General features: G+C 44.6%; 1 protein-coding gene across 2 annotated transcripts; it reads left to right on the top strand.

Moving 5' to 3' along the window:
• The first annotated feature begins 4,656 nt into the window (after window positions 1-4,656).
• Window positions 4,657-7,257, top strand: LOC9270770 (transcription factor BHLH089-like). 2 transcript variants are annotated; one of them, XM_015760146.3, is made up of 7 exons: window positions 4,657-5,457; window positions 5,536-5,745; window positions 5,842-5,907; window positions 6,003-6,071; window positions 6,171-6,242; window positions 6,340-6,570; window positions 6,687-7,257. In XM_015760146.3, the coding sequence occupies exons 1-7, from the start codon at window positions 4,864-4,866 to the stop codon at window positions 6,753-6,755; spliced, it is 1,311 nt and encodes a 436-aa protein (XP_015615632.1). In that variant the 5' UTR covers window positions 4,657-4,863; the 3' UTR covers window positions 6,756-7,257. The 2 variants fall into 2 exon arrangements, with proteins under 2 accessions (XP_015615632.1, XP_015615633.1); XM_015760147.3 differs by having other exon boundaries at window positions 4,679-5,457; window positions 6,343-6,570.
• The last annotated feature ends 4,885 nt before the right edge of the window (window positions 7,258-12,142 follow it).

Here is a 12,142-nt window from a genome sequence, read left to right as displayed (position 1 = left end):
CTATACGTAATAGTGCTACAATCTTGCAATCGATGACTAAGATCTCATTTTTCACTGTGGATGGTATAGTTCCATTCAAATTATTGGCTAAAAAACTATGTGATTCACAAAAAACCCGGCCACTACATCCACAGTTATGTACACATACACTACTAGAAAAAGGATTTTCGCAGGCGGCCCAAAACCATTTTCGCAGGCAGGGAGGAGGACCGCCGCTAACCCATCGACTGTGAAAATAGACCATTTTCGCAGGCGGGCCTAAAAAAAATAAAAACAAAACACGGGCGCTGCTGCCGGCCTCACCATGGAAGCCGCCGGCCAGGGAGGAGCCGAGCTGCTGCGTCGGCGCCGTCGTGGTCGTTGTCGCCCGTCGTGTTCGTCAGCGCCGTCGTCGTCGTCGTCGCTCGTCGTGGACGTGGGAGAGGAGGGAGCTGCCGGCGCGCGGACGTGGGGAGGAGGGGAGCCGGCGGCGCGCGGTCGTCGTCGTCGCCGAGGAGGGAGCCGGCCGGCGGCGGAGGTGGGAAGCCGGCGGCGCGCGGACGTTGGAGAGGAGGGAGCCGGCCGGCGGCGCGCGGACGTGGGGAGAGGAGGGGAGCTGGCGTCGCGGTTGTCATCGTCGCCGGCGCACGGAGGCGGCATCGCAGTCGTCGTCGTCGCCGGCGGCGGAGGTGGGGAGCCGAGGAGGGAGTCGGCCGCGGCGGACGTGGGGAGAGGAGGGGAGCCGGCGGCGCGAAGGTCGTCGTCGTGGCCGAGGGGAGCCGTCGGCACGTAGAGCCGGCGTCGCGGTCGTCGTCGTCGCCGAAGAGGGAGCCGGCAGCACATGGACGTTGGAGAGGAGGGAGCCGGCCGGTGGCGCGCGGACGTTGGGAGAGGAGGGGAGCCGGCGTCGCGGTCGTCGTTGTCGCCGGCGCGTGGAGGCGGCGTCGCGGTCGTCGTCGTCGCCAGCGGCGGGGGTGGGGAGCCGAGGATGGAGCCAGCCGCGGCGGAGGTGGGGGTGGAGAGGAGATTTTTTCTAAGTGAGAGAGAGAGAGAGAGAGAGGTGGGGAGGGAAATGAGTGGTGGAGAGGAGAGGTGAGGATAGGATAAGGATGGGGGAGGAGAGGATAAGGAGGTAGGTACTATTTTTGCAAGCGGACCACCTAACATGCGCCTGCGAAAATTGATTTTCGCAGGCGTCGCTTAAGTGGTCCGCCGCGCCGCTTAAGTGGTCCGTCTGCGAACAGCTAACTTCACCCCGATTTATATTTTTGTAGGCAGTCGTTTGGCTTCAAAGGTCATGTCCGACTGTGAAAATAATACCCCTACGTTGGGAAAAATGCTTTTTCTAGTAGTGATAACCAAAAGGTATGGAAAGAAGTACATAGACTCACCCAGAATATGGGGAGTTCAATATCAAATCAAACAAATGCTCACTCAAAAGGAAAGAAACAGAACTAAGCGTGAATCCTTCTCTTAAAATTCCAGCCATATGCAGCATAAAACTTCAGCACTCTTGATTCGAGGAGCTTGTAATAAGCCTTCACCATCTTGCCATCAACTTCACAACAGTGACAAGAGCCTTGCCCAATGTGCTACGCTGAAAATTACTTGCAAAAACGAGTTAAAATTGTAAGCAATAAAAACCACATTATTCCCACTCAGCCAAACCGTCCAACAAATTGCAGCTATACCCACAAAAATCAACTTTTGGATTCTTGGATTAAACCTATTTGACCAACTACCAAACATAAGAGCTATGCTGCTGGGTTGACGGATGCCAAAGGTAAAGTAGAATGAACTCCAGATGTGCCTCACAATGCAACAATAAAAAAAAAGAGGTGTTTCATAATCCATTATGAAAAAAACTAATACATAGTTTAATGCTAGTTAATGATAAGAGAGAGTTGCGGATTTGTTTCATTGATTTATGTCTTTTTATTTTAATAACAAAACAATGGCAGAAGCAGGAGACGTAAAATTCGATTATCTATTTTTTATTTTTTAATGACAAATTTAACATGAAAATGTTAAAAATGACCGAATTGTCACAATTTAAGAATAAAACTGTCTTAGCACTGGCCTGTTCCTACGAATGGGAAAAAAAATGAATGGTTCAGCAGAGACAGCGGGAATGTTATTCATTTGTGTCTAACAAAATGAGTTACACAAATTGTTGCCATATCCTACCCTGATCATTGGACAATTTCGACTGACAGACATAAATTTCTGACGGCGCCGCTCTGCTGACAGATATTATTTGCCCAAGCAAATCTTGCTCGGCCGAAGAGAAGATCACACCAGTCGCTACTGACATATCGCCATCTAATCAAGCCAATCTTTTTAAAGCAACGCAAAATGGGGCAAATCTGCCATGGATAACACCGCAATATCTTCCAGAACTTCCATCATTGGGCCATTGGACCAGCAGACCTGGAACAATCGATGGTTAGCACTTCGCAATTAGCAGATTGGTTAGTCATCAGTGTGGGAAGGTTGGGGTGTTGTGTGTTTGTGTGTGCAGCGTGCATGGTTGTTCAGATCCGAGTCACCTAATGGGGATTTCTTTTGCTGTTGCCTTCGGTTGGGCTTGCTTGCTCAGCTTAATGGGGAGCTCGGAGCTACCATTTGGAATGGACAATTTAGCTGCATGCTCTGGCCTTTGCAATTGTTTGCTTTGGGTTCATGGCAAAGGATCAAACAATAAGATTTGAGAAATTGAGAACCTTATTAACTATTTGACTGCCTCAATTTATTTGAGTTTGGGAAACAGTTTACTTGAACAAAATGGTAGTCTTTGTTTTTTTTTAAAAAAAAACATTTTCAGATGGTCGTTTCGCCCTTGCTGATTAGGAATATTCATTTTCAAACCAACGAAACCGGTTTTATTGAAATGAAGAAAAAGACAGTTTGGTGATTTATGAATTGATTGAAACCAGGAAAAACCACATCGACATATGTATGGACAAATGTCACAGATCAAAGTTTATAGTCACTTTCAGTTGATGAAAACCACACTTTCAAATTGAAATCAATCACTTTCTATCCAGCATATATTGCACTATCAGCTTGACAAATATCACATTCACCTAACAAACTATGCATGTTCATATTCAACATGATCAATTTGCTCATGTCTCCTAGCAAATCATGCATTCATTTAATTCAAAATGGAACACTTTAAACCGACAGAGGATCGTAATCACCTCTAATTAATGGTGTATCCCCACTCGTAGTTGCATTACTGAAGAAAAGGTTTATCAGATGTATAAGCAGAAACGACTGGAGTAGATTGGAAAGTTACATATTGAAATGCTCAATTTTTGCTACACTGATGACTGGTTAGTCATCCCTGGTTTTGTCAAATCTGGTTTACCTTACTTTTATTCGTAATTTCACGAAAGATCACTAGAATAAATTCATGTCAATAAGCAAACATATAATTCTGTATACTTTCTTCGTGGGATTAGAGAAAAATGCATAACACCAAAAATGGTTAGGTTATAATGATCTCATTTGTCCAGACAGCTTTAAGAAATTTAATTTTTGGCAAGCCAATATTTTCCAATCTATGTTGCAAACAATAAGACTACCGTATTCCAAAATTTAGAACAAATGAGATAGACAGCAAAAAGTCCATATTGTCCCCCTCTCCGCCCCCCGCCCCCCAAAAAAAACTATTTATGGCAGTACAAATTACCCCCCTCGATTCGAAAGCTATAAATTCTTCTTCATCAACTTTTCATACTAAACGAATTACCCCTCCTGCCGACTCTGAAAAGGTTTTCGTCATGCGTGGCACACACGTGACACTCCAGTCATCATAAAAAAAATAAAATATAGTGAGGGCCCACTTATCAGTTTTGCCTCTTCTCTCGGTCACCACATGTGGACCCTACTCTTTTTTATATTTTCTTATGCTGACTGGACTATAACATGTGCGCGATGTAGGACCAAAACTGCTTCAAAGACTATCACAGGATAATTCGTCCGGTATAAAAAGTTGGTGAAAATGTCTGGTTTTGAATTTTAGAGGGGGTGGGGGAACCACAATAGTTTAGGGGGTAATTCGGACTTTTCCCAAGATACATATTTTTAGCGAACATTAATTTAAATAATAAATGTTAATAATCAATTTAATCTTATATAATGGAGCCAAATAAGCCCATAATTTTTTGAAAATGAAGTATACATAAATTTATAATTCAAATTTTCTCAGGAAAATGGCAAATGCGGATACAATGTTTTTATCACGGCTTGAAAATGTACCGGAAGCATATCAAATGTCATGGTTTTCGGCCTATGCCGGTTCAAAATGTTAGAATTATGTTAAAATAAAAAAAATAGGACTCTGCAAAAATTAGACTAAATTGGATAAATCTTTTTTTTCTATTTGCTGTTTTCGGTGATTCGGTCGTTTCGGCCGGATCCCATTACAAACCCATTCGAATTTGCCATCCCTTCCTTTCAGTAGACCATCACCACCCCTACAATATACCCTATAACCAGAAAAAAGCCTCCCTCTAATTTCCTATTTGAGAAAGATCCCTCCTCTTCCCTCCATAAAAAAAAAATTCAAAAAGTTTGAAAGGGTCACAAACCCATAGAATACACACAAAATTACACAGCATCTGCCTTTATTTTTCTTTTTCTCCACTTGTCCCTCCCCCCTATATTTCTTCTACCCTGTCTGTCTGCCTATTCCCCCCTTCCCTCTCTCTCTATAGACAGACATCCCCGCACCGAGAAGAGAGGCGCGCGCCCCACTTTGTTCCGCGCCGCGACGCGCACTTCCCGCCTTTGCCGTCCTCGCGCCGGCACGCGCGCGCGCACGAACGCACGAACGCTCGCGTCGCGTCGCGGAGCTCGAGGCGTGTTCCCGCGGCAATGGCGCACGACGGGTTCCTCGGTGGTGGTGGCGGAAGCTTCCACGCGATGGCGGCGTGGCCGCTGCCGTTCGACGCCGCGGCCGCGCTGCACGGGGGAGGGTGGGACAGCGACCCGGCGCTCGGCGAGCTCGTGCCATCGCCGGTGGGGGTGGGGGTCGGGGGCGGGGTGCACAAGGCCGCGCTGATGGACGAGCTGGCGAGCAGGCTCGGCGGCGTGTGCGGCGGCGGGCTCGGGGGCGGCGGGGTGCCGTCGCCGCCGTCGTCGTCGCGGTACGCGTCGTGCTACAGCACGCCGGTGGGCTCGCCGTGCAAGCCCGCGCCGGCGCCGCCTGTGCCTTCCCTGCTCGCCGCGGCGGACGCCATGATCGCCGAGCGCGCCGCGCGGATGTCGTGCCTGGCGGCTGCCGGACACGGCGGCGGGAAGCTCTCACGCGCGGCGAGCAGCCAGTCCCTCCTCGCGGAGACGGCGGCGGCCGGTGGCGTCCACCAGCTACCGGCGAGCGACGGGTCGAGCAGCGACGCTCCTTGTCGGAAGCGGAAGGCGCCGTGCGCCAAGGCTAGAGGCAAGGACGCAGCGACGACCATTGCCAAGGTACTTCGTCTGCTCTCTGCTCCGCCTCTGCAATCGCGACGCCGAACCAGCCCTGAAACAATGGTGAATTTTCCACAGTCGCCGGAGCCGGGGACGAAGGCGAAGAAATGCAAGCTGTCCGCGGACGCCGCCGGAGACGAGGACACGAAGCCGGTCGCCGGCGACGCGGGACACGGCGGCAATGGCAAGGGAAAGGTCCTCGACGCCGCCGGCGAGCCACCCAAGGACTACATCCACGTGCGCGCTCGCCGCGGCCAGGCCACCGACAGCCACAGCCTCGCCGAGCGGGTAAAAGCCGCCGGCATCGATGCCGCCAATCATAATTTCTTTTTCTCTTCAATTCTCGCGTTTGCTGACGCCATTGCCGCCGTTTTTCACCTCCAGGTGAGGAGAGAAAAGATCAGCGAGCGCATGAAGCTGCTTCAAGACCTCGTTCCTGGCTGCAACAAGGTGGCAAAATTCAGCCAAAAAATAAATTTAAATTTCACGCTGGTAAAACATTTTTCACAGAGGAATTATTAATTTTTCGAGTTTGTGAAATTCAGGTGACAGGCAAGGCAGTGATGCTTGACGAGATCATAAACTACGTCCAGTCGTTGCAACGGCAAGTGGAGGTGCGTTGTCATGATCATCACCGACTTAATTTACAATAATTTCTGATTAATTCCTTTCAAATTTGTTAATTTGAGCAAGATTGTTTACTGTCCCAACAGTTCCTATCAATGAAGCTTTCCACCGTCAACCCGCAGCTGGATTTCGACGTCGACAACTTCATCCCAAAAGATGTAACAATCCAACCTGAATTCGCTCTGTCATTTAGTTAGTTGACCTTAGACCACCATATAATTCTGAAATTTTACTTACAAGTCTCTGAATTTTCAGCAGGCTAGTGATCCCATCATGCCCGCGCCGTTGTCGCTGCCACCGCCACCGCCACCGCTATCCTACTCACCGGAGGGCGCAAGCCCGGGGATCTGCTACGCGTCGTCGCAAGGGACAGCAATGCAGAGCGTGGTGACAAGCACCAAACACTTAGAAACGGCGCCAACATTTGCAAACCACCATGTCATCCCAGTTCCCTCACTTGATGGGTTTCACAGTGCTCATTCTCAGGTAAAATTGTACTACAACTCAAGCCACAGAAATGATCATACAGTGAAATCGCCGTCATTTTTCTCCGACCCACTGATCGTAAAACGCAAGAATTGTTGTGGCTGAATTTTTTTCAGGCAGGGAGCTGCATGTGGGAGGATGACCTGCAGAGCGTGGTTCAGATGGGGTTCAGGGGCAATACATGATAGATTAGATAGATAGATAAACAGATGAGAGCCCCCAATCATGGCCATGGTCTCTGAATTGATTCGGGGACAAATCAGTTTCACCAATCAAAGCCAGGAGACGGTCACCCGGGGAGGCATGTCGGGTGCTTGGAACACTTAACACGAGGGGGTTGGGTTTGAGCTACCTCCAACCCAATCATTGGATCATCCCTCCATGATTGTACATACAACCCCCCCACCTTCAATGTGGGGGAAGAAAATGGAAGAAGGAGAAGGGATAAAATGCCCTACTTGCCCATTGCCTCAGCTCAAAGATTTGTACCACGGCGAGGCCGAGGCGGAGGCGGAGGCGAAGGCAAAGGCGAAGACGAAAAAAGAAAAAGATTTAGTTTTCTTCATTTGCTCTTAGGAATTTTCATCCATCTCACAAAGGATGCAATATGTAATGTTGCAGTGGAATGTAATTGTTTCTAGACTTCAACTTGGGATTTGAATATAATTATGAGAGAAGTTTCTTGCATTTGGTTGCTACTGTAGGCTTTGTGCCGGTAGGTGGAATTGTTTTGTTCTCTGCGTTATCATCGCCATTATCATCATCACGGAGTCTTTTAAGCCGTGTGAGCTGGAGTCAACAACTCTAGGCAGAATCTTAACCTCTTTTAGTGTCTTGCTTGTTTGTATGATTGCATTCTTAATCTCATCTAGTGAGCCCTAGACAACTAATCTTTAGGATAGAATTGTTGTGTGTGCCCTTTATTCTGCAAAGCACCAAAACTGCTGGCACGGCAGAAAGGTCCTTTGGGCGCATGATTTGAGCCGAACTGACATGATTTGCGGGAGTTTCATATTGGCAAATGTCTTGGGCTCCTGTCTTGTCAGCAAAATTCTTTCTTAGGTTTGGTCTACCTAAAAAAAAACCTTACAATATAGAACAACAAAAGAAAATCACATTTTTGTCCAATAATTTAATGTACATGTGTATTGCCTCTTTCAGTCAACCAATCAGGCTGATAGAAATGTAATTTACAATTGTTTTTATCCTTTTTATAAAAGATACCGTTTATTATTGGCCTTTTATTCCACGGACTATTTTCTAATGCTCTAACATTGGTCAGGTTCAGTTAACCAAAGGAACTGAAAAAAAAAATACTAAACCCCATATAAAAATAAGGTTTGCTGTCCTGTAGACACCTCTTTAACCAGACAAGGAAGAGAAGAGAAACCCCAAAAACAAAAGGGAAGGTAGGTATTGGGTTACAGAGTGGACAAGATTCCATCCAGCATAGAAGCATCTGTTGCAGAGTACTACTGCCTCTTCTTCTACCTCTCCTTTAGTCATATACAAAACCTGTGATAAACTTTTGGCATCTACTATGGTCCTTCCTGGCCTCCCACCAGAAAATAAACTTAATTCTGGTACTTTGCACAGCCAGGTGTATATATATACAAAAATAAAACAATATCAGAGGCTTTTTTACTTTGTCTCAAAGTGGCCACTCTACCGCTAGATGGCATGGCAGGTATCTAGTCATTGTCAATACTGTTCCATTGGGAGGACAACTTACAAGATTGCACCCTCCCTAGTGATGGAGACACAAGTGCTACCCAATTATCATGACGCCTACAAGGGTCCATTTTGATCAAGGAAAAAACACTGCAATGAAAGGCCATGCCTAAACACACATTTAGACCTCTTAATTGACAAGGTTTCTCCTGTGGAAGCACATTCGGTGCGGTGATAGAGTTAACCCATTCGTGACACTCTCGTGCATTTATGCACACGCTAGTTTGCTTTAATATTTATTTTTGTGAGGTCCACAAACATATCATTGGCTTTTCAGTTGTTGATTGTGTGTTGAGGAAGTCGGTGTGTGCATGTATATGCCCTATGTGCATGTATCAAAAATTGATGGACCACATTTCTCTCCAAGATTCACAATAGTCGAACCATGAAAACACTTTGAAAGGGCTTGATAAATTCGGGGGAGGATGTAGAACAAAATGGAGAGGTACTAGTCGCTTGCTTTACTAAGTTTTGGACCAAATTTATATTGATCTGGGTGTCCAAGTTTCAATTGAGTGGTGCACATATGAACTAAGCTAACAATATTTTTGACCGGGTTCATAGGAACCCTCTCAATTTTGTAGCTCCACTCTCAATTATTATGTATTTCTTTGTTACTAAAAAAAATGGATAAGTACCTTGCAAATAAAAATGTACATCTTTGGTGCTGAATGGATTTTTCACTTATTGGTTTGGAGGATACATGAAAGCTAGTTTTCATGGTGATGCCATTTTAATCAAGTAGATGGATCCCAATCCCTTTATGGGGCATCATTGTCACATTCACGCAGTGGGCACTCCTGGGACCGAGACATGCGCAACAAACTCTAATAGAGGCACAATTGGAGCTTTTCGTGATGTAAGTTGGATCTTATGATGGTGGCTCAGACCAGATATGGAATCATCTGAAATGACTTTGACCCACGGAGACTAATATCACCATCCATTCATCAAATTTTGATATCTGAATTCATGTTTGTTGGGAATAGTCCCACATTGAAAGTTTAGAGGAGTGGCACCAACTTAAAAGGGGAGGGGTCCCTCACCTCATGAGCTAGCTTTTGGGGTGTAGAAAGGCTTTCTCCCGGTTGGGCCAACGTCTCCCGGTTTTTGGCCAACAAGTGGTATCAGAGCTGGGCCCACAATCTCTCTAAGTGCCGTGCACACTCGTGTGGTGTAAGCCCGAAGCCCAGTGGACCGCGGGTGTGAGGCCCGTATGTGCCTATGTGTTGGGCCGGTTAGTGGACCGCGGGTGTGAGGCCTGTATGTGCTCGTGTGTGTAGCCCGGTTAGGGCTAAGGGGCACTAATGTGTGACGGGGGAGATTGTTGGGAATAGTCCCACATTGAAAGTTTAGGGGGAGTGGCACCAACTTAAAAGGGGAGGGGTCCCTCACCTCATGAGCTAGCTTTTGTATAAATTCCATAGGAGTATTAATTACTCGACATGCCATTGTCAGGAATTTTTCCAGAATTCTAACAGCAGATTATTCGTTGATTCTGAATCGGACAGACAAAATGTAAAGAAGTTGTATTCCCTGACAATGGTAAAGCAACACTTCTATTCAAGCAACCGAAGAGGGTCATCCGAATATTATTATGATTGAAGAAAAAAGCAAATGTTACAAGAAAGTTTTACATACAAAACAACACTTTTTCTCTCGCAAGTTTGAACTGAATTGCTGCAGCAACTCTGCGTGTCGCGACTCAGCGTATGCATTGCTTGATTCCAAATGATCCATTCAATGCCATGTTCATGTCAGCATAGTGTACAGATGCTGTTAGGTCGGCCATAGTACTCTACGCAGTACACATAATCATATACATAGGCTTGTCTTCTTCCTCCTCCGTAATATATACAATACGCCGATGAATTTTGTTTCTTTTGTTTTCAATGACAGCGCCATGCATGCAGTCGGTGTCTTCAGTGCCTCGGTATATTATTTTACTGACTTATCTGAATTCTGCAGATATGCTATCAGCACGGATTTTACTACAATTTGGGTCCAGGGGACGCCAGATTCGCCAGCCAAACGTCGCCATCGAAATCCAGGAGCATGGTGCATTGTACTGCTCGATGTCCAATTAAGTCGTTTTCCTCCTCATCTCCCTTGTCAGCATGTATTGTGATCTTAATTTTCTCCTTTGCTCTATCTGTTGCAAGCTTTCCGAATATTGACTGATCTAGGCGGTGCGTTTCTGCCGCTTGGATATTGCAATATCCAATTTTGCATTAGTTCGTATAAAGATTCAGAAATTAGATATTCATCTTGCGGTACGTTTTACAATAATCGTTAGATTTCATTTTCCTATCTTACTACCTCCGTCCCATAACATAAAAGTTTTTTTTTTTTTTGCCCTTATAGTTATATAGGCAAAATCTCTTATATTATGGGACAGATTACTTAATAATCGAAAATCATAAGACATAGGTAAACACATGTTATTGCCGATCGATTCCACCCATCGAATCCCAGATCCATGAGCGTCTCCCTTCAGAAAAGCTGCGTGTTTTCCATTCTTCACTGCAATAGCCGTTTCCTTGCATCAAATACAAACATCATATGTTCTTTATATCAATCATGAGTTTTTTTTTATTATTTGTTATAGGTAGGATCAATGGTAACATAATTAGAAAGAAATAGAATCTTTGCAGAATAAAAATCAGCCCAAGTAAACAAGACCAAAAGAAAACAGTGCATTCTATCTTAAACATCATTTGTCTATCCGCAGAGCGTCTTACAAAATTACTCTGCCCTTCTAGCGTTTGTGTTCTTATAACCTCCAACACTACATAGTCCTTCAATTAATCCATCTAGAATTGTCTTACTTCCTCCGTCCTAAAATATAACCATTTTTTAGGTAGGTGCAGATATTAATAAAGTAGGTAGAGATGATTGGAGAAATATTGCGATTGGTGGAGAAGAGAAAGTAGGTGTAGATAATGGTTGTGATTGGTTGAGATAAAAGGATAGGTAGAAAAATAACTTCATTTTGGAACAAATTACTGTGCTAAAAATAGCTACATTTTGAGACGGAGGTAGTACACATCTATTTTAACTACGTTAATCCTCAAATTTGACTATAAGGGATTAGGATTTCCTCAAATATTTATTTCTACTATTTGTCCATTCTTCTTAAACATGAACTGCATCCAAATTTAACTATTTCTATTTAAAAAATCAACTTCATCTGCACCAAGCAACACCTGCACATAAACACTAGCAAAACCATATACCAATCATAAGTTTTTTTCCCAACTTGACTACAATTAGAACAATAACAGTACATGCATCTTACATACACAACTAAGTTATCATAATGCCCACCAAACAACATTTAACAAAATCATTGGCAATTATGTAAAGAAAAATAAAAGCTCTCCCACTTAGCGAAAGGAATAAAAAACCTCTAAGTTAAAACAAACACTCCCATGCTTAGCGAAAGAAAAGAATTTATCCGCCCCCTCACAAAAATCAACCCCTTTTCAAAAACTTGTGCAAACATTAAATGTTTCGTATTGATTATCCTTCAGAAAATTCCTTAAGTGCACATGAGTTCTGACTCAATCCATTGTATGCCATTTTTTTTCTCATCCCTGTCATGCCCAGTGTTTTTTTTAATTTTTATCCTCTCTATACACCTTCACTTAGTTGATCGTGCGTTGACAGTTGCTTATATGATACTATCTGAAAAACATAAATCTCAATTCCAAATGTTTTCGTCTATAATAAAATTTGAATGGGATAGAATTATTTGATTCCAAATTTGAAAACAAAACGTTAATTTTCAACCAAGTTTTAGAAAATCATTAAATCCATACAAGAGTTTCACTGAGAAACT

The sequence above is a fragment of the Oryza sativa genome, chromosome 11 (genome assembly GCF_034140825.1).
Source record: "Oryza sativa Japonica Group chromosome 11, ASM3414082v1".
NCBI lineage: Eukaryota > Viridiplantae > Streptophyta > Magnoliopsida > Poales > Poaceae > Oryza > Oryza sativa.
This window is presented reverse-complemented; position numbering and strand designations above follow the sequence as displayed.